Source organism: Cynocephalus volans, chromosome 1, assembly GCF_027409185.1.
Source record: "Cynocephalus volans isolate mCynVol1 chromosome 1, mCynVol1.pri, whole genome shotgun sequence".
Taxonomy (NCBI): domain Eukaryota; kingdom Metazoa; phylum Chordata; class Mammalia; order Dermoptera; family Cynocephalidae; genus Cynocephalus; species Cynocephalus volans.
Window position 1 is genome coordinate 52704435 of NC_084460.1, and position 22558 is coordinate 52726992.

General features: G+C 50.5%; 2 protein-coding genes across 2 annotated transcripts; one reads left to right on the top strand and one right to left on the bottom strand.

Moving 5' to 3' along the window:
* The first annotated feature begins 1338 nt into the window (after window positions 1-1338).
* NELFCD (negative elongation factor complex member C/D) lies at window positions 1339-13007 on the top strand. The gene is made up of 15 exons (XM_063094973.1): window positions 1339-1448; window positions 5242-5357; window positions 5604-5713; window positions 6536-6645; window positions 7727-7834; window positions 8314-8466; window positions 8646-8776; window positions 9422-9587; window positions 9855-9989; window positions 10391-10530; window positions 11210-11324; window positions 11630-11725; window positions 11810-11950; window positions 12309-12438; window positions 12531-13007. Exons 1-15 carry the CDS (start codon window positions 1362-1364, stop codon window positions 12563-12565), a joined length of 1773 nt encoding a protein of 590 aa, XP_062951043.1. The 5' UTR covers window positions 1339-1361; the 3' UTR covers window positions 12566-13007.
* An 85-nt stretch (window positions 13008-13092) lies between these two features.
* Window positions 13093-22558, bottom strand: CTSZ (cathepsin Z). Its single transcript, XM_063110295.1, has 6 exons — window positions 22335-22558; window positions 21902-22065; window positions 17088-17267; window positions 15081-15231; window positions 14534-14696; window positions 13093-13678 (listed from the first exon to the last, which is right to left on the bottom strand). The coding sequence occupies exons 1-6, from the start codon at window positions 22478-22480 to the stop codon at window positions 13568-13570; spliced, it is 915 nt and encodes a 304-aa protein (XP_062966365.1). The 5' UTR covers window positions 22481-22558; the 3' UTR covers window positions 13093-13567.

Genomic DNA, 22558 nt, shown 5'->3' on the forward strand with positions numbered 1-22558 from the left:
CTCTATTAATAAAGACGTAACTCCCTACCAAGACCTGGCCCTGCCTGCCTTGCTTACCTCATTCTGGTTTCTCCTTGGCCTGCCAGGAGCCAGTCTCAGTGGCCTTTCTGTCCCAATGACACACGCCAAGCCTTTGCCCTGGCAGTTCTGCTCTCTAAAAATGCTCTCTCCCGGGTCCTAGCTGACTCCACCCTTCCATCATCTGACCCTCAACTCAAACGTAAGTTCGTCAGACAGGACTTTTCTGATTGTCCCAAGGTCTCTGCTATTACCACAGAATACTAGCACCTGTCATTATCTCACTTGTTTGTTTCCCATCCAGCTCCTTCAGTAGAATGTAAGTTCCACCAGGGCAAGGACCATGTCCAGTCTGTTCACCATGGAGCTCCAGGGAATAGCAGAGTGCCAGGCAGCAGGGCACCTTCGATAAAGTTGTTGAATGAAGGAAGGAAGACATGCACTAAAGCAGAGTGCCTAACGCTTACCCATAAATGGTTACCATCAGCAATTCTCTAGAGCTCTTTCCTCTGATGCCCTTTCCTTACTAGCATGAGCATTACCTTTCAAAGCATCCTGATCTGGTGGTGGTAACCTTCCTGCTCAAATCGTTCCCTGATTGTCTTCGGGCTATCATTTTTTGACCCTACTACTTGCTAGGAATGGTGTTTCGGACTTTCTAACAGCGTCGTCTCAGTTATCCTTAGCAGCTACCTTAGGCAGGTCCTCTTTTGGAGGGCTGCATCATGATTATTGTGGGCTCTAGGAGCTTTTGCTTCCGTGAGCCATTCCTCCATTAAAAAAACAAAACAAACAAACAAAATATATATATATATATATCAAAAATGAGTCTGACCGGCTAGCTCATTTGGTTAGAGGTGATACTGATAACACCAAAGTCCAGGGTTCTATCTTCGTACTGGTCAGCTGCAAAAATAAATAATTAAATACATAAAAAGTCTATTGCACACTGCATTTAGTACTTTTTGCTCATGATAAAAGAAATTAAGTCATTTTCGTCGGCCCTAGACACTGGCCTTGATGGATTTGTTCCCAGTTGTCAGAGGAGGAAACCTCAGGAATGAAAGTCGCAGTGAAGTAGGGGCAGGGCAGTGTGTGAGTCTAGCTGGACACTCGGACGCGGAGCCAAAATCGCTGGGACTCCTCCAGGAAGAGTTCCTGGATCAGCGGGGGCCGATCGCTCAGCCGGTCCCCTTTGTCCCAGGCGCCGAAACCTGCGGGCCCGCCCATTCCCAGGCCCCGCCCCGCCGAGGCGTGCGGCCGTGGGGGGCGGGGTCGCGCATGCGCTCGGCCTTTCACCCCCCCCCGCCGCGCGCATGCGCCGCGCTCGCTCGTGGGAGAGCATGGCGGGGGCTGCGCCGGGCGCCATCATGGACGAGGACTACTTCGGGAGTGCGGCCGAGTGGGGCGATGAGGCGGATAGCGGCCAGGTGAGCGGGAGCACTGGGCGCCCCCCGGCGAGGGTCGCTTGTCGCCACCGCCGGCAGGCCGGCCCCGCCCCGCCCCCGCCGAGCCCGCGCGGCGTCACACCGCCGGCGTGCGGGGGGCGTGTGCGCGCGCCCCGCCCCTTGGCCGCCGTGTGGTTCAAGCACCGCCTGCCGGCCCCACGCTGCCCATCCTGGGGTCCGCTTCCTCACTTGCATGATGACGGGGGTGAGGACGGGGAGGCGGAAGCCCCGGGCCCGGCTCACCTGGGTCCCGGCCAGCCCAGCGCGGCTGCAGCCACACTGGACGCCTCAGTTTCCCCAAACTCGGCGTCCCTCATGGACCACTCCCTCCGGGTCAGGCTGAGTGCGAGACACTGGTACTTCCTACCCCCGAGGGCGGTCAGGACACAGACTCTGAGGTGGAGGGTTGGGCCCGGAGCCACGTGGTTTTGAACAAAAATAAAGTTCAAAAACTCCAAACCAGCATCACGTGGGAAAAAGTAGAACTTTGGGCTTTCTTACATGTGTTTTACTGTTTTGTAAACATGCTGTTTTCAGCTCTTTCGGCCGATTTCGACTATCCCTGGATTAAATGACAAGATCAAACCTTCCAGGGTTTGGGGTGGGAGCCCGGGAGGGGTCATTCTGTTCTCCTAGGAAGGCAGGGGCTGGACAACCAGTGCAAGCAGCTCTAGTTTGGCCAGTGTATCCCAACCTTATTCTAATCTTAAGACCCACGTGAGATGCAAGCAAGAGTGAAATTCAGTTTCTCAGGTCCTGCCCTGGAGACTGCCATGCAGTTGGTTCAGAGGGGAGCCTGGGGATTTGCCTTTTTAACTAGAATCACAATTAGGATGTTTGGGAAATATTGAACTGACATTTTGAAGGAATAAAGGTTGAAGTGGGGTTTTCTTGATAGAGCGGGGACGGTGGTGCAGTGCAGGCGTCGGAAACGAGGTACACATGCAAAGAAAGGCTGTGTGTTGCTGGAACTGAAAGAAGGCCTGTGTGGTGGGTGCCTGGTGGAAGCAGAGGCAAAAGGTTGGGAGCAGATTCCGAAGGGACCTGGAGAGCTGCTGAAGAGCATCTGAACCCGTTCACGGGTTTTGGGCAGGGAGTGACACGAGTAGATTCTTGTTTGGATCATTCCACGGAATTGGAGGCTTATGGTGGAATGGACAGAGTCAGATTTAGCTAATGGAAAGCCTGGGCCAGGTGCTTCATGCATTGCTTATTCCATGTTCAGGATTTTAAGTTGGGTGTTACTTTGCACGTCTTTTAGATGAGGAAAACGAGACAAAAGTGACCTGCCTAAGGTGACAAAACTAATGAAGTAAGGAATGGGGGATCCAAATGATGGTCTTTGTCTCCATTGCCACTTCATCAAACTACTGATCACCAAAGTGAACATCTTGTTCAAAATGTCATAGTTCTTCTCACATTGAGCCTTCAAGTCATGAAATGTTAGAATTGGGGCATTTCTTAGACCCATCTAGTCCAGTGCCCACATTTTATCGATTGAGCATGCCAGTTACTTGCCCCAGCAAGTCAAAAACAGCAGAGCCAGGCCTAGATCCCACTGATGGGAGATTGGGGGCCTCATGTTTGGAGAACATTAATCATGATTCTGATTTGGCCCATTGACCATAGTGGGCTCTCATTGATGAGAAAGGTGGACCAGATGTTCATTTCATTTCATGTTCATTCTAACTGTGACTCTTGCTTGGAGGAGGGAGTGAAAGTTAGGAAAGGTGATGGAAGGGTGGCATGAGCTGGATTTTGAAAGATAGTCGGTGACTCATATTGTCTTCAGTTGATACCATGTTACATGGGTTTCGTAGGAAGGAAGATGTGTAGGGAGGCTACTGTGATGTTAAGTCCAGACTATAGAAGCCACCAGCTACTGAAATGCAAATAGTTTAGTCTGGCTCCTGGTTGCATATGGGGAGTGGCAAGAGGTAAGACTGGACTGGTGAACAAGTGGGAATGGCAAGGCCATGCTAGAGCTTGGATGTTTTTTCTGAGGGAGATATGAAATGTTAAACAGAAAGACATCAGATCTGTGGCTTATGAAGGTCACTGTGGCATCAGTGTGAAAGATAATTGAAAGGAAGAAGTGAGACAGGCATTAGGGGAATATTGCTACTGCAAGAATGCAAAACTGAGGAAGGGTAAATATGGAAAGAAGGGCTAAATGGCTAAAAATATGGGAGACAGAATTGATGGGTCTCTGTGACAGATGCAGGGGTGGGGTGAGGGAGGAGAAATTGAGGATGATTCCCAGCTTTCTGGGTAACAGGTAGATGATGGAATCCTTTACTAAAATATGGGTTGTAGGAAGAAGGTCTGTTCTTCGGGGCAATACATGAGATCAGTGTTGGACCTAAGGAGTCTGGAGTACTTATGAGACATCTGAATGGACATGAGAATAGAGTCAAGAATACTTGATTGAGTCTGGAGCTCGAGAGAGAGATCCAGGCTAAATTCTTGATTTATAGGTAGGCAGAAGACATGACCCAAGGGAAGATGTGGTCATTGAAAAGGTGAGGGCTCAAGGTAGATGCCAGAGAGTACAAACACATATTAGTGCGTCTCAGGTGAAGTTCAGCCTTCCTTCACACCCTTGCTCAAGGCTCCCCGCACAGATATGGACTGACAGAAGACTCTTCAGTCTTCACTGTGAAGTCGTCAGGCTCCCATCTGCCCCCAAAGCACTGCTTTCAGAATACTAGTCTAGACTAGGGGTGGGCAACCTTTTCTGTAAAGAGCCAGAGAGTACATATTTTAGGCTCTGCCTGTTTCTGTCACACTTACTCAACTCTGCCCTTCTAGGAGGAAAGCAGTCATAGACAATAGTGAAAAAATGGTGTAGCTGTGTTCCAGTAAAAATTTACAAAACAGGAGGAGGGCTGGATTTGGCCCTGGGCCAGCTCTCACCCCATTCTGTTAGTCAGTTGCATGGAGGTTGATCTTTCCTGCTAGTTTGTGAACTCCTTTGACAGAAAAAGCCATGTCTTGTCTTATATTTTGCTAGGTGCCCCTGGTGACAAGTACAGTGCTCAGTACAAAACAGCTGTTCAGAAAGCATTTGCTTGTTAGTAAGGATGACAGAGTTAACTCTGGACAGACCTAGGGATCATTTAGTCCATCGCCATCACATTGTCATTAGCGGATGAAGAAGCTGGCTTTGCCCTTAGATTCAGTGACTTGCCTAAGGTGGCTCCCACACAGAATTGGAACTAGAATCCCTTCAGGCCTGCTAATTCGAGGCAAGTTAGTGATCTTTACTTTGTAACAGTAAATTGATGGCTCAGTAAATTCATGGCTCGTGCCTTTGTTGGAAAGCATTAAATGACGTGTATGAAATAACAATAGTGAAAACAATAATAATAGTTAATAGCTATTGAACTTTTACTAAATGTCAGTTACTATGCTTGGCTCTTCCAAAAATTAGGTCATGGAATCTTCACAACAGCCAAATGAGAGTAGGCATTATTATTATCCTTGTTTAATAGAGGAGGAAATGGACACTCAGAGAGGTTAGGTCACTTGTGTGACCATGGTACACAGTTTGCCCAGGTGGAGGTGTGATACTAACTCACTTGGTATAATTCCAGATCCCGTTTTCTTAACCATTCACTACTTGTCCAGACTATTTCATGAGATTGTTGTGAAAGTTAAATGAAATCATGTGTGTGGAATACTTTAGAAACAGACAGTATTATATAAGATTTAAGGTGAGATTACAGGATATTTATATTAAAGAAAGATCATGGCTCCTGGCATTTACCAACAGCAGGAGGATGATTCTGGAGAAGGAGAGGATGATGCAGAGGTCCAGCAGGAATGCCTGCATAAATTTTCCACCCGGGACTATATCATGGAACCTTCCATCTTTAACACTCTAAAGAGGTACGTGAGAAAGGTGTTTGTATTGGGGGGAATCATTCAGAGAAAGTTTTGTTAACAGACCCAGAAGAAGATACATAAAGTAATAATAATGCATTGCTGGAACGAAAGGCTCCCAGGGTTCACCCCCCACCCCGGCAACTTTAGAAATCTTAAAAGCCTAATTTTCTGCCTCCTCACCTCCCTGTCATCCACCCCAGGCCCACCTACATTCATTTTAGTTAATAGCTGCTTTGTTACTTTTCCTAGGTATTTTCAGGCAGGAGGGTCTCCCGAGAATGTTATCCAGCTCTTATCGGAGAACTACACTGCAGTGGCCCAGACTGTGAACCTGCTGGCTGAGTGGCTCATTCAGACAGGTGCTCTGGCTAGTCACACCCCTCCCCCATTTAATTGACCTTTGGATCATTATAATGATAAATTGGAAATGCCTTCTTTGTTTTCCTAGTTTTTAAGAGTTGTATAAATAAGAACTGAACTTCTTCCCCATTTTTATTTGCTTGACTCTTGTCTTTGATTCAGTAATTGAGGTTTACAGATAGGCTGCAAACGTGATTCTCATTGAGCTATTTCCCCTACCGTGTTGTAGACTTATAAGATTATGCAATGTGTGTTCAGTGTGTCATTTCAAGAGATCTATTATAGCAAGCAGTAAGTGATGGATAATTTAGGACTGGCTATGATTATGGCTTTTAGCTAATATGATCAAAGTCAAGCCTTACTGTAAATCCACTGAACTGGGTGCAGATGACATCACCAAAGTAAGTACTTTCCGGAAACTGTTCGATTCATTGTTGTTGTGGTGATTAGATAAAGTGCGTCTGTCCTGGCTGGCATCTGCTCTCTCCTGCCGGGCAGGGGTATGTTTTTCCATCCTCCTACCTGTCTGTGGTGGCCATCTGTCTTTTCCTTAGCACAGTTTTGAAGAAGATGCTGTTCTTTCCACGTAGACAAAGGCAGACCATCCTTGTGGGTTCTGCTCCACTCCTTTTTGGGTGTCACCACTGAATGTAATTAATAACCATTTTAAAGGATCCAAAATCTTACTTTTGTAAGTGGTCAGAAGCAGTTCTGTGATATTTGATTCACGTAGAGACTTTTGGCCTATTTTCTTTTTCTGAAGTAATCTGGTGAATTGAGAGATTGCCGTAGTCCGTCTAGGTACTTTCATTTTCTTTCAGGTGTTGAGCCAGTGCAGGTTCAGGAAACTGTGGAAAACCACTTGAAGAGTTTATTGATCAAACATTTTGACCCCCGCAAAGCAGATTCTATTTTCACTGAAGAAGGAGAGGTGAGGACTATTTTTTCTTTGTCTAATACCAGTTCCTAGGGACTTTTGCTAATTGCACGGGCACAGTGGAGAGTGCCCTATCATGTAAGTAATGTAAGAGTTGGGCACTAAAGTCAGAGGTAGAGACGGAAGCTGCAGTGGTCAGCATTGCCGTTGGAACACGTCATGGGTGTAGGGCCATGCTGCAGGCAAGAGGCACTCAGGTGCCAAGGCTGAGAGAAGGAACAGCAGGCTCTTGCATCCCACTTGCTCTTAGGCACAGTTCTGGGAGTGATGTGGAGTACTCATTTGGGTCCTTCAAGAAGCAGATGCTGAGACAGGGTTAGACACGCAGGAGGTTTGGAGGAAACTCCTGGGAGGGAGGATGGGCAAGGGCTGGAGGAGGCTGGGGGAGCCAAGTTGTAGGGCTGACCCCTGTGAAGGCTGGAGGGCAGGAAGGAGGGTCATCAGGAAGAGCCTCAGTCCACAGTGAAGTTTTCAGAGTTTTAGCAATGTCAGGGGGTAGTCTTAAGCCAGTCACCCAGTACAGTCTCCTGGGAAAGCCTGGGCAAGGAGCCTTACTGCACTGTCAGTGGCTGTGGGCAGCCATGGGAGCCTGGCCTCAGCACAAACAGGACGGCGATTCAGAGTGCAGCCCCTGGCTCCATCAGTCACACAGGAGAAGAGCTGAGAGGCACATTTTCATGGCCACTACACGTGGTGATGGGCAAAATCACCTGTGCTATTTAAATTGCCTTTTCCTCTTTGCCAAGGGCATACAGCCGATTTAGCATGAGTTAATTGTGCGTGTGATACAGCTCCACTGTGTACATGCTTCCACTGGACTCGCGGTGTTTCCTGGGAAGCACCTTTCAGTGCCCACTCGTGTTGAGTCGCATCTTCCGAAAGCGTGAGTGGACGTTCTGGGGCTCTTCTGCCGTTGGCAAACCATGTGGCTGTAACCAGCCCTGTGTGTGCTTCCTCCAGACCCAGGCACTCATGGGGCTCTTCTAGCTGGACTGTCCTGTGATTGTTTATACAACGTAACCCTCCCTCACTCGAGTGAGGCTTCTCATCTGGCTGCTCGTTGGTTTGTTGGCAGACCCCAGCATGGCTTGAACAAATGATTGCACACACCACATGGAGAGATCTTTTCTATAAGCTGGCTGAAGCCCACCCAGACTGTTTGATGCTTAACTTTACTGTGAAGGTAAGAAAAATTCTAGACTTGGAGAGTAGAAAAAATGTTTATGAAGGAATGTTATTTTTGGTTGGTTGGTGGTCTGTTTCCTTTGAAAGATCATACTTGCTTTTTTGATAAAGGTCTTCATCTTTTCCCTTTAGTCGGCCATACATTGAGAAAGAAAAGCATAGAATTTGTATCTGTGTTTTGGGGTCCACACTGACTGTTTTAGGATTTAGCAACGACATACGTAGTGTCTGTTATGTTCTGAGAGGAGCCTTTAAGCATGCCTGGTCCATGTTCTTCCTCTCACACATGAAGAAACCGAGGAGAGGTGGTTAACCTGGGTCACAAGCCCAGATGGTGGCCAAGCAGGGATCAGAGAAGAGGTTTGAGACTGGAGGCCCACACTGGCTGTCCCACCTCACTGCAGGCTGACAAGCTGGCTTTCTGGGCCAGCTGTGCTCACCTCACGCTGACCTGTGACTTCTCACTTCTGTTTGTAGCTGATTTCTGACGCAGGTTACCAAGGGGAGATAACCAGCGTGTCCACAGCATGCCAGCAGCTGGAGGTGTTCTCCAGAGTACTTCGTACCTCTCTAGCTACAATTTTAGATGGAGGAGAGGAAAACCTGGAAAAAAATCTCCCTGAGTTTGCCGTAAGTTCTTTATGACTCTTAGATTAGAAAGAGGCTGTTTTTGCATGAGATATTCCTTCCCTTTTGAGATTTTCCAGGGCAGAGGCACCTTCTACGATCCTGTCTTCCCTGCCTGAGGACTGTTGTCTACACTTGTCAGTGCGGCAACAGTGAGACCCCAAACCCCTGTGATCTTTCAGAAGATGGTCTGCCACGGGGAGCACACATACCTGTTTGCCCAGGCCATGATGTCAGTGCTGGCCCAGGAGGAGCAAGGGGGCTCGGCCGTGCGTAGGATCGCTCAGGAAGTGCAGCGCTTCGCCCAGGAGAAGTGAGAGGCCGGTTTTGCCTGCCCTGCCCCTCCCTAGTGCTCCCCACTAAGCCCTCCTTTGGCCCTAGTTCCATAGCCAGCACTTCTAGCTTCTTCTGTTTGGCCTATAGGTAAACTTCCTTTTCTCTGGTAGAGCTGGAAAAAGTCAGGGTAGTTTAAATACACATGGAGAGCTTACTTTCTAAAGTGTTGCTTTGATGACTGTTTCATAAATACTTGGTTATTCTCCAGTTCAGTGGATTTGTGGACCTGTGTTTTCATGTATTGGGATTCATCAATAGCAAATAACATGGTTCTGAACTAGTTATTCAGTAACTAATTATTACATTGTAGTCCATATCTTACAGAACAAATTTAGCTCTTATTAGCTTTATTTTCTGCTACTAATATAGTATTAATAAGATATTTAAAAAGTGTGTGGTTCCTTTTATAGAGTCTGCAAGCTGTATTTGAGTCATTCTTTCCCAGTTTGCTCTAAATGTTGTTTTCATGGGTCAGTCAGGATACCAGTGAATGACAGAAATATGGAAAGACAAAGGGATCCCAACAATTTAAAGCATTAAATTAAAAAAGAAAGAAAAAAGAGAAAGAAAACAAAGAGAAAGCTCTCCTGTTAATGCTGGGCTATGTGGTTTTTCCCTCAAGAGGCCATGATGCCAGTCAGATCACATTGGCCTTAGGTACAGCCGCATCCTACCCCAGAGCTTGCCAGGCCCTCGGTGCCATGCTGTCCAAAGGTGCCCTGAACCCCGCTGACATCACTGTCCTCTACAAGATGTTCACCAGTATGGACCCTCCTCCTGTTGAACTCGTAAGTTGCTTCTCATTTTAATAATAAGGTGGAATACCCCCAATGCTGAACGGCAGGGTTACTCTGGAAAGTCTGTTTCTCTGATTCTTTTCAGTCCATGAGTGCACATTCCTGTTGAAATGTTTCTGTCATTTTCCTGGTCCTTCCCCATCATGCGCTCAGCCTTCAAAAGCATTAGAGCCCCGCCATGTAGTAAGCCCTGCGGGGGGGACATGAGCGCACGCCTTCGCTCCCACTGTCCTCCCGTATGTGTGTGCTTCTCCTCAGATCCGGGTGCCAGCCTTCCTGGACCTGTTCATGCAGTCACTGTTTAAGCCAGGGGCCAGGATCAACCAGGACCACAAACACAAGTACATCCACATCCTGGCTTATGCAGCAAGCGTAGTTGAGACCTGGAAAAAGGTACTATCAGTTCTGAGAATTTGTGAACTTTTAGGAGACAAGTATCCTCTGCTTCGGTATTTGGGAATTTTGGCTGCAAGAAATCTTGAGCCTGTCTAGTGTCAGCAATGTCTTTTCTGCTGTTTGTGCGTCAAACAGTGAAAGTGCCAAAGGTCTCAAGAAGATGCACGTAGCATCTGTATTACTTCCACACACTGTAATTGGAAACGGAACTGATTTCCCAAGCCACAGACGACACCAGTCTCATTGGTTTTCCATTCCTTCACATTGTGTGACTGTGAAGTTTGACAATTAAATTGACTCCCAACTTCAGAGACAGGGAAGGTGAATTGCAGAGAGAAGTGGCCAGAATATCCTGACAGCAAGGGTATGTGAGGAGTCACCAACTTGTGTGTTTTCAGAACAAGCGTGTGAACATCAACAAGGATGAGCTGAAGTCAACATCAAAAGCCATCGAAACTGTTCATAATTTGTGTTGCAATGAGAACAAAGGGGCCTCTGAACTAGTGGCAGAGCTCAGCACACTTTATCAGTGTATTAGGTGAGCAAAAGGAGACTTCCTGCTAAACTTCATCCTTTGGGAAGGAGGTGGTTTGAATTAAAAGCTCAAATATCAAAAGCCTCAGGGACACTTATTCATTTTCTTTTTCTTCTTTTAACAGCTTTAGCAGCATGGCTGATTTTCAGGTGTTTTCTTGCCAGAAGTCTGTTCAGTAAATCCTCACAAATTAGACCAGCAAGTAATACAAAAATTGATTTGAAGAAAAGAGTCTATTTATAGTAAAAGTCAGACCAACAAAGTATTGCTTAGATAGAAATGTTTTGTGATTATGCCAATTACATAAACAGATGTGCCCTAGAAATAGTGTGTCCTCCTCCAAAGGGACAAAGAAAGGGTTTGCCAAATAAAGGTAAACTTAACCCCAGTCTGCCAAACCCACTGAGCGGTTTACATTAATGATCTTTTCCTTTTAAATTGGTAACGTGGTTTATAGCAAGCTGAAAATTGAGGTCTGCTCCTCGCCCTGCACGTTTGGGAGGCTGCTGATCTGATCAGACTGTTTTCATTAGTAAGCAACTCCTAGGCAAAGCACACTGAAGGGCGAATTGATGGGATAGTTTGAGTTTGTTTGTTTGTTAACCCTTTAATGCTTTTCTAGCATGTCTTGGTATTTTTTTTTTTAGCTGTGTTTAAAGGAAGCATTCTTATTTACCTGTAGGTTTCCAGTAGTAGCAATGGGTGTGCTGAAATGGGTGGATTGGACCGTGTCAGAACCAAGGTACTTTCAACTACAGACGGACCATACACCGGTGCACCTGGCGTTGCTGGATGAGGTGAGTGAGACCTGAAGGGTGTCTGTGTCACTTTCACGGCATCTAGTCAGTGAGTTCAGAAGATACTCTTTTCAAAACTAGTCATTTCTATCCTACATGAGGATTTTCTTTTTAAGGATCTAGTTTCATTGACTGTGTAGATTTCTAAATTTTTATCCAGTGTTACTGGAAGCCTGAGGAGTGGCATAGAAACTGGCAGGCCCTGGGCCTGTCATCGGCAGCGATCACCATGAGGGTGGTTCCCTGCACTCAACCCAAAGGCCTGACCACACCGCTCAGCCAGGCTGTCTTTGGCCTGTTTGTAGATCAGCACCTGCCACCAGCTCCTGCACCCCCAGGTCCTGCAGCTGCTTGTTAAGCTTTTTGAGACTGAGCACTCTCAGCTGGATGTGATGGAGCAGGTGAGTGGGCACCCCGTGGGGTTTGTTGGGAGGCTTGAAGAGGACCCCATCCTGACCAGCATCTCTGCCCCCACTCTTCCGTAGCTTGAGTTGAAGAAGACCCTGCTGGACAGGATGGTTCACCTGCTGAGTCGAGGTTATGTACTTCCTGTTGTCAGTTACATCCGAAAGTGTCTGGAGAAGCTGGACACTGACATTTCACTCATTCGCTATTTTGTCACTGAGGTCAGCAATACACCGTTGGTTTCATGTTTCATACTGTTGACAGTAGCAGTGCCCTTTTGGCTTAATTTAGTTCATTTTGTACCTGAATCTGAGAACTGTGCTTTCTGATAATCATGGTGATGACAATGACAGATAACAATTTACCAAGCACCTCCCACCTGCAGGAACTGTCTTATGTGTGTTACCTGCGTTACTACCCCGGGTGTTGTAATGTTGGAGACTAGTGTTGTCATCAAGGAAGCAAAAGGGCGGGGGAGGAGAGGGACTTGTGTCCAAACTGATTGCCATTTCACCCACACGTCGATCAGCGCCCCACACGGGCTGCGCAGAGGAGTAAGGCCATGTTTTCTCCACGTAGGTACTGGATGTCATTGCCCCTCCGTACACCTCTGACTTTGTGCAGCTTTTCCTCCCCATCTTGGAAAATGACAGCATCGCAGGCACCATTAAAACAGAAGGCGAGCATGACCCTGTGACGGAATTTATAGGTAAGGCTGACCTGAGTACTCCTCTACCACATTAGTAAATTTCATTTGTCACCTCCTGTTTCTAACCCAGTGACTGTTTTCTTCTCTTAAAGCTCACTGCAAATCTAACTTCATCATGGTCAACTAATTTAGAGCATCCTCCAGAGCTGCAGAACATTCAAGGTGACCCTTCCAAGGAACTGCTGTTTGAAGAGGCTCAACCAGCACCTTGGAGATGGGCTCTGCAGGGAGGAGGCAGATGACCTTTCTTAAAAAGGAAAATGTTAGCAGTATAAGTGGAAAACTGCTACTACAAGAAGTCCCTTCTCTTTGTTGTAAATCCAGTACTGCCCCTAAATCCTGTTTACAGTATTCATTTCCCTCAGTGTAAGAACTAGGTTTGAGTTGCTTCACGGGATGCACCCGACTATCAGCCCAGGGGTGGCGGGAATTCAGAAACTGAGACATTTCAGTGAACTACTTACTTTCAGAGCTGACTTAGGTTTTTTTGAAAGAACCCGATTAGTTGGTGATTTGTTGTTACTGTTTTAATTTGCTAAGAACAAATAAATAAGTTTTTAAAAAGCCTTTCTGCTGGGTTGGAAGGTGTAGGTCCTGATATCACATTGTCCTTGTGTGTGAATAAGGCGTGCTCAGGCTCAGTCTGTTGTGAGGTTAGCTATTTTATTCATCACTTGGGCAATTCAAAATTGCCCCCCACCCCATTGATTCCAAGGTGACATAAGAACTGGTGATAAGCATGAACTTTTACCTCTTAAATGCCATGTTATAGACCACAGTTGCCAAATACAAAATACCAAGATACCAAGCCTTCTCCTAAAGAAAATTGGGGTTCCATAATTTGCTGTCCTGCGGATCACTTCTTCCCCAGGTCGCTGACTGCTGTTGTTATGCAGGTGCTCATGTCATCCTGTCTTCAGCTCTTGGGAATGCCCTTGCAGCCGGTACAGCATCGGGCCTCATGTTGACAGGCATCGTATAGGTGTTCAGTGCCACTGCAGCTGTCCAATATCGCTATCAGTCACCCCAGTTCCTGCCAATCAGCCTATTGCCCACAATGGTAGCATCCCCTGTGGTTATGGTTCATGTTATAATTTCTTAAAAAACTGCCCTCCCAGAGATGTCCACTTTAAACGATGGGGTCCCCAAATGAGCAGTTCTCCTCAATAGCAAGGTTGTAGCTGGCACCCTTCCCATCTTTGTAGGTGCTGGTCACAATCCTCATCCAGCCGCTCTCGCCCTGTGGGAGGAGTGAAAACCGTGCATCAGCTCGTCCTCTGTCCCAGCCCCTGTTCCTCCACCATGCAGCACAGCCTGGGAGGACACCAGGGACCCAAACAACCCACTCAGCCACCCTCACCCTTCCCATGAGCCCTATTCGGAAATGTCTTTTGTGAAATATTTCACTTGGTTATTATTTAACAGGAGGGCCCTCCATGCCAAAAGCTAATTGGTGTGACAAAGCAAGCCGACTTGCTACACCAGATGACCTACCTACCCATGTGCCAGCACCCCACTTGTAGTCACTGACTAAGAAACACCAACATCCCATCACTTCTGCACCCGCCATGTCCCGTTCCATAGTAATGAATTTATGTTTCTTAAACTTAATGGTTGATACTAGGTCTTAAAAATTAAAACCCTGCCAATTAACTTATCTCCCCTAGGTTTTTTTTTTTTTTTTTTGACCCAATTCAAAAGTAATTTTGAAAAACCTACATAGTACTGCTTAGGAGACCTAAACTACGACGGGAAAAAGAGATGACTGCGAAGAGAGAGGTAGCCGAAGTGCAGCCGCACAGTGGTGTGGGGACAGTTGGGGTCGTCACACATGGGGCTAAGGGAGGAACTACTAGCAGCTAGTGGGGAGGGGCCCAGGATGCTCCTCAACACCCTAAAGTGCACAGGACAGTGACAGCCCACACAACAAAGAGGTATCTGGCCCCAAATGTCACTCGCGCCACAGGTGAGAGACTGGGCTGCAGCAAGAAGCTCCTCTGCTCAAGGCCACAGTTCTCAGCCAGGAGTCAACAAACCAATCAAGGAGTATCAGAATTCTTCTAGGTATGACCTTGAGGAAGTGAAAACATCTTACCCATGGTTCGCCCCATGAGTTCCGGACAATCCAGTATTCAGTGCCATCGCTGATGCCCCACCCAGCCACAGAAATGACATGGTTGATGTAGGCCATATCGTTGTATTCGGCATAGATGCCTCCCGTGTAGTTCTCCATTCTTTCTGTTGCCATAATACCGCAGCTGAGAGCAAGCATTTAAAGAATCACCACTTTAAATTGAGAGAATTTTCATCGTTACAAACAGTAACTCAGTGCATAGCAGACGATCTGGATAAACTTCTGCTGTTAGTGTTTTCCCTGCTGAAACAACCCCACCAACTCCACAACACCTGCTGCAGCTTGCAGAGCTGGTCATCTGTGTATTTCACATAGTAATCCCATAAGGGGGAGATTAGTTATGACCTCAGTTTTACTTCTGAGGAAACTGGAGTTCTTAGAGGTGAAACTATGTGGCAGCTTTGTTCCAAGCCTAGTGAGTAAAATTGGCCAGAAGTACGGGTGAAAACGACGTGCACCTGCACATGTGTACACTGCTGCAGCCTCACCTGGTGGGACCTCTCCTCACCTGATGGGACCATTCGCGTATATTTCTGCCATCATCTTCTCCCTCCCAGAGACAGAGCCATAGTCACCCACTTTCCAGAGGGTGTAGTTCTGGATGGAATGGCACTCTTTGAACTCATTGCATGTCCCACATTGGTTAAACTTGTCGCACTCTATGGGAGAGCAAGAAAATCAGTGTGATTCTGTTTCCTCATTAATCCACTAACAAAAAAGCATGCTATGTCCACTCTCCATTTTTCTAATTTACCCTACCATTCATTAGCTAATAACAGAAACCATCTTGCCATTAGGTAAATAAATTATGCTCTTCTTTCAGCTGTAAAGGAGTTATGAAAAACTCTTCCCAGGCTTTGGCAGAAAAGAAAGAAGACAAACATTAATTAGTGCATAGTAGGCACTGAAAAGCCTTTTTTTCTTTTCCTTTGAAGGCTGGGAGAGGAACCTTTTTCATAATACTTTATAGCTGAAAATTAAGCATAATCAAATTATTAGCACTTAATAAGATGATTCTATTGCTGGCTAGTGAATAAATAGGCCAGTACATTTGGGGGAAAAATAGGCATTTTCTTATTTTGGTTTGAGAGGTAATAAGAACTAGGTTTTAACAAAAGAAAGAAAAGAAATGCACAGCTGCTGTATTCTTCCCAGACCCCAGATGTTCACTTCTCGCCCACCTACCCTGCCCTGGCCCTCAGCCTGCCTTCCACTGTTTTGTTCTTGTATTTCTGTTATAGTTACATATCTGTCCAGATTCTTCCCCCAGGAAAGTAAACTCCTTGAGGATTAAATTCGTCCCTTGGACACCAAATGCTTAGTGCCCAGGACAATTGGAAAATGATGGATCTGTGGCCACATTTGCTAATACAAAGACAAGACTATTTATTGCAAACAGGTTTCTGGGAGCTCCATCCGCCTCTGTCAGGCTAGGTATGATCAGAGGGGCCTGGCCTCGGCTGGATGAGACCAGTTTTGGGGGGATGGGGCGGGCATGGCCCCAGGTACAACCTGGTCTTCACAGGGCCTTCCCTCATCTCTTCCTCTGTCACCCTTCTTGGGTCTCACTCCTGCTGGGTTTACCACTTCAACAAAGGACTCGCCCAGCCAGCCCAGGAGAATCCCTTCCAGCTGTGCAATACAGCCCGGGAGGCCAGACAGGGAACCTGCTGGCATGGGGTGATGTCCAGAGCGCCCTCTGGGGAAGGGGGCTGGAGGTGACAGCATCTGGGCTCTTCCCCCTCCTGTCGCCAAGGGCCTTTTGACCCTTCCCTTTTGACCCTTTGTTCTCTGCTCTGGCTGTGAGGTGATCTGAGGGTTGGGTGGCTTAAAATGGCCAATTATGGGTTTGGGGTCTGGACTTTTTCTTTCCTTTGGTTTCCAAGGGGAGCAGCCTGAATGGAATGTGCCAACTTCAGGGATCCCAGGCCAGCTCGGGTCTGCTTGTCACGTAGCAGATATACCTGTACGGGCACAGCCCAGGTTGGCCCAGTCCCAGGGTAGCCGAGGTGGTGCTCCAGCTGGGCCACTTGCTCTCTCTGTCCAGCTCCTGGAAATCTAAGTCTTCCCTTCATAAGACCACCTGCACCTTCCCCTGACAAAGGCCCATAAAACTACCAAAGTACCAATATGTCAGAACCCCAACACCACATCCAGGCCCGGCCACAGGGACACAGGGGCATGGTTCTTCCACAGTCTGGAGACACAGGACAGTGATGCCCTTCAGACCCCTTGTGCCAGGCTTTTTTGATGGTAGGTATTCTCAACAAGGACTACAGGCTGCAGCCCTGCTGGGTACAAGGTGGGAGAGGGGCTTCTGCAGGGAGAGGCTGCAGCCAGCTTGGAGGGTCAGGAGCCCCAGCTCTCCCAGGAGCTGCGATCTCTGCCCTAGGCCTTCCCCAGTGTCCCAACCACAGAGCATTAGAAGAAAGGGGTCAGCCTGGGCTCTGGCCACACTTTCCCTGGAAGAGGGAATGGAGAGGGGAGGGTGCTGTGGGGTGCGGGAGGTGCCTACTCTGGTCCTTGGCCTGGTAGTTGTTGCAGGTCTCGCTGGGGATGCCGTGCTGGTGGGCATACTTCCACACCGACAGGTCGTCGCCCCCCTCGCAGGAGCCAGCATTGCCACAGTCGATGACATGCTGCACCGACAGCAGGGTGGAGGGCCACGCGCCCTTCCTCTTGATGTTGATCCGATCTGCAATGGTCAGCACCCCGGGTCAGCAACCCCCCACCCCAGTCAGCACCCACTCCCTCCCTTCCTCCTCCACCCACTTCCCGAATGGTCCTGCTTCCTGCCTGCACACAGGGCTCCAGCTGCCCACATCCCTCTCTGGGAGGCCTCTCCCAAGGTGACCTCTTCCTGGAGAGCTCAGCCTGGCTGCTGCTCCCCAGAGAGGCCTCCCTGGCGCTTCTCCAGCACATGTGTCTACCCACACCACATGACCGCAAGCACCTCGAGGGCAGTGCCGGGGCTGTCTTGCGCACACAGCCGAGCCCTGCAGACACCTGAGAAGTGCCCGCTGAAGGACTGAATGACCGAATACTCAACCACCTGTGCCAGCTGGGCTGGGCACCAAAGACAGAGCCAGTGTGGAGGGGGCCGAGAGGGACACCTCCTGTACAAGCACAGCTCAGGGAGTCGAGTGAGCCCCAGGGAAGGTCCAGACGGTCCAGGGGGTTGGGGACAGCCTGCAGGGACCCAGCCCTCGAGGGCACCAGAGGAAGGAGAGGGCTCTGAGCAGCTAGCCCATGATAGCTGATGTCCGTGCTCCACTGCCCACATACCTGGACTCACACCTGCTGACAGCACCACCCGGGGGGCGACTGACCTGCCTCCCTTCCCATGCACACAGAGCATATGCAGTCCTAGGAGGGGACTCAGGCCCTCTCGGCCAATCCTGTCCCAGTTCAGGACCATCTCTCTCTACTCTCCCAGGACAGTGACCTTACAGCCATGCCCACGCCACCTGCCTCCAAGTCAGAACTCTTCTTGCAACCCCACCTGTCCTTCTCTGGGTCATGATGAGCAGGGAGTCCCTCCACCTGCCCGTGAGCAGCCCCTGGAGTGTGTGACCCTCTTGCTTCTCTTCGGTGGCTCCCACCCCTGCCACATCCAGTGTCACCTCCTAGACTCCCATCCACCCTGTCCTACATGTCTCCTCATCCGACTAGCCCTCCTCCCCTTTGTCCAGCCTGGTGCCTCTGGAATTCAGCCCCCTTCCCCACTCCCATCTGACGAGCCTGCTTCACACCTCACTGAAAAACTCCTCACCTTGCCACCAGCCTCCCAACTTCCTGCACCTGCAAACACACTTCTCATGACAGCAGACAGCGTGTCCCTGCCTGCCTAAGGCACCTGGGTCCCAGGCCCCATCCTGTTTTCTCCCAGTGACTTGGCTCCCTCCAGCCTCCTCCCTCATCAGCAACCCTCCCCCCAAGTGGGTGGGCATCTGCACAATTCTCAGACCTGCCTCTCTTAAGACACCTTTGACCCCACCCCATCCCCTCACGCAGCTGTTAGCTTCACTGACCATTGAGACAGAGGCCCTTGCCATCTCCACCGCTGTCCCCAGCCCACACCTACCGCATAGGCTGTCAATCCCTTCCTTCTGCTCAAGTTGCTCCTGTCCAGGTTCACACCTCCATGCTTCCAACCCTAATGGTCACCTCTCCATCCTCATCTGGCCCAATCCTCCCCAGCAGCAGTCAGCAGAGTGGCCGCTCCATCCTTCTGGAAGCATCTCCCGCCTGGCCTTTAGGAGCACATGTGTCTCCAGGTGCTTTGCCTCACAGCCCCATCTCAGTTGTGGGGGGAGCCAGGGGCCGGCCCATGGCCCACCCAGAGCCCCTTCCCTTCCCTCACTGACTCTCTCCCTGCAGGTGATGCAGGGACAGTTCAGCTCAGACCTCTCCCTTCGTGCCTCACCCGCAGAGGTGTGCATGCTTCTTCCCAGGCCAGACAGCACCCTCCACCCCCACCCTCCCATCTTCCCTAGCACCCACACACTTGCTCACATCCCCTGTGCACCCCTGCCGCACTGTGTGCCAGGAGTGCCCCATAGGCAAAGAGCCCACCCCCGCCCCTGACGCTGCGTCCCCATGGCAGACACAAGAGGAAGAGCAAATCTGAGCGTGTGGAGTACAAAGCACTGGGAGGAAATGAAAAAGCATGTACACAGGGTGGCCATGGGGACTCACTGAGGCGACATCCCCAGGACTGCGAGCAGCATGGGAGCAGCCAGGGCCAGACCGCACAGGCTCTGGAGGTCAAGAAGGATTCTTTTATCGAGTGAAAGCTGGAGAGGGTTTCCAGAGGAAGAACGGCGTGATGTGACTTGGGTTTTCTCGGGCTCATTCTAGCAGTTGGAGACGGGGCAGGAGGCAAGGGCAGGAGCCGGGACACCCATCAGGGAGCCCTGGTGGCAAGGCCTGTGGGGTGGCCGGAAGCGAACGGGCCAGCTCTGTACAGCTGCTGAAGGTGCAACCCCCAGTATTTGCCGAGGGGTTGTATGAGGGACAGAAACAGTGACAGAAAGCATGGCGGGAGGACTGGAGGGCCCGCGGGTGACATTGGTGGCAGCCAGGACAGGTTGTCCAGACCTGAACGCCCCAGGCTGGAGGAATCAGGTACCCAAGCGAGGGAGGTCAGTCCTGGCGACCCCGGTGGTCAGAAGTCAGGAGACGAGGAAGAGTCAGCAAAGGCAGTGGCAGGCACAGCCGGGGAGACGGAGGTGGCTGAGCGTGGTAAAGGTGACGGTGCACAGTGCTGTGGGGACAGTGAGCAAGCAGGGCCGAGGAGTGTGAGCCTGGCACTGACCGTGGCCCCTGCCAATGACCATGGCCCCTGCCACACGGTGGTCCCGGGGACTATGGCAAGAAGTGGCAGAGGTGGAAGCGAGGCCGAGGGGCTTCAAGGACGGAGAAGAGGAAGTCGAATGACCCCAGGAACCTCCCAAAGGAGCCAAGAAGTGGTGGTGGCAGGAAGTGGGGTGGGACCAAGGGGCTTCTTCCTCATTTGTTCAAGGCGGAAGAGCGTCCCTGAATGGGTGGACAGTCTCCTGTGCACAGGGAGGGTGGTCTTGGTGAGGGGTTTGGACATTTGACCCCTTGGGGACAGGAGGGAAGGCAGAGTGTGGCCCGACTGCACCAGCTGTCAGATGGGCCAGGCCCGTGTGGAATTCCCCTTCTAGCAGCTTCTATTTTCTCAGTGAAAGAGGAAGCAAGTGCTTTGGTTAGATGTTAGAGCACTGGTTGGATGTTAGAGAGGCTTAAGGAGAGAGGAGTGAAGCGGTCATCTACAGGAGAGAATCCACTCCAGAAATGTGGTGGGGCTGACCCCTGGGCAGTGTCCCTCTGAAGGTGGACCAGCCCACCTCTAGCCTGGAGCCATTTCCACCCTCCCTCCATCCTTTACAAATGCAGATCTCATCACCGATCCCCCACAGGCCCCTGCTGACCTTTCTAGTTCTCCCTGCTCCCTACTCGCCCCATTCTTAAACTTGGCCACAAAGTCTCTCTCACTTCCTCAACGCCATCCCTGCACCCTCTGCCTGGACTTTGCCCAGATCCTCTGCCTCTAGGCCCACATCCTGCCTGCCTCGCCCGAAGCCTTGCAGACCTTCTGCTGCTTAGGTCCTGGCTCCATGTCCTCCCAGTCCAGAATATCTGCCTCCTCCACCTCCACCCTGGACAACTGCCACTTCCTCCTCCTTCCTGAACAGTCGGAAGTATGCTCTGGATCCCAGGGGTCTCCTCACCAGTCCCCAGAGAGAGATGTCACCAGCACGAACCCCTCATCCTAAAGACAGAGCACAGCAAAACTTCTGGCCTGGGCTTCTGGGCTTGAATCCCAGTTGTCACTCACATCATGGCCAAGTCTCCTGATCTCCCTGAAAAGACCCTCCATTTCCTCATCTGCAAATTGAAAGCAATCACAGCAGCTGAAACTTAGATGAGATGATACACACACGAGTAGGTGTCACCAAGCCTTGGCAAGCAGCAGCAGCCTCTTAGTTGTCAATCCTTTTAACACAGGCTACACCTATGACAAGCCTGACCACTGAGATGCAAAGCCAGGGGAGAAGGCAACAACTGCCAGCCCTCCCTGGACCAAACTCCAGTGGAATTCCAGGCACCTGTACCATGGGGCTGCCACTGGAGAGGTTAGGGCCCCTCCTAAATGCTACAGGGTACGCCTGGGGATGATTTGCAGCCTGCCCTGCTTATACCTTCTCTCCCAAGGCAGATGTAGCAGCCAGGTGTGGCCAGAGGCCAAGGTCCAGGTGAGAAAACTGGCCAGGCTGGGAGCAGTGACCAGGTTAGGCCTTGGGCTGCAGCCAGCCAGCCTTACTCAAAATTCCGAGCCCAAGACAGGCATTCATCTTAAATATTAACTGCTGCTGAGAGCAGTTTCACTTCCATGTCCCCAAAGACAGGCTTGGTAACTTTGCATTTCTGGTTCTTTCCCAATGGCTGGGGTCACAAGCTTTGGGGGAGACAGGTCACCTGGGAGCCTCTTGTCACTGAGCTTCAGTACTAGCCCTGTCACCCAAAGGCCCACAGTGGAAACCACCAGAATGACCCAGCTTGTGTCACCTGGGCAGAGGGCGAAGGCCAGCTCCTCTAGGCCAGAGAAGCCCAGGCACCTCCCAGACCCGGCTAAACTCTGGCACGAATCACAAGCCTGGAACCCCGAACTGTGGCTGCCTGTGCTGACTGGGAGGAAGGCTGTATAGATTTCCCTGGCCCAGTCAAGTGGCAGCCACTTGCCTGTCATGGCACAGGTGCTGTGCAGGGCCAATCACGGAGAGCTAGGCCCAGGCCACCTACCTGCCATGGCGCTGGTGCTGCCGTGGGCCCAGCAGGAGCCGCAGTACTGGGGGATGTGCTGGTTCCTAGTGATGCTGGCATAGTTGACACCACCGACGTTACGCCAGTCCCAGCTCTTGGGCAGATCCGATGGGGTCAGGAACTCATGAGGCCGAGGGTATGTCCTGGGAAGAGACCACAACCACCAAAATCAGCACTGGGGCTCCTGGTGCAATAGGGCATAGGCAGCCCCCCTCAGCACCCTACTCCCTGCCCCCAAATGCAAGGGACGGGGGTGAGCACCTCAACCACCAGGTGACCCTGGAGGCCGGGCAAGCCCAAAATGAGGGAACCAATGCTCCCTAAGCACTGCCGGGCACTGGGGGCAAGCTCGAAAGGCCTGGGAAGATAGGCCACCCCCTAGGGGCTGCCTCCCGCGCCCGCCGGCGCCCACCTGCTCCCGGGCTGCGACAGCGGGTCCCCCCGCAGGGGCCGGTAGCAGGACTGGCCGGGGCGGAAGTAGAGGCCAGCCCGCGCCGCGCCCGCCAGCAGCACGAGCAGCAGCAGCAGCGGCGGCGTCCCCGGCCCGCACGACGCCATGGCTCCTGCGCCGGTCCCAGGTCCCACTCCGGTCCCAGACCCCGCGCTGGTCCCGCCGGCCTCCACCCCGCGCCCCGC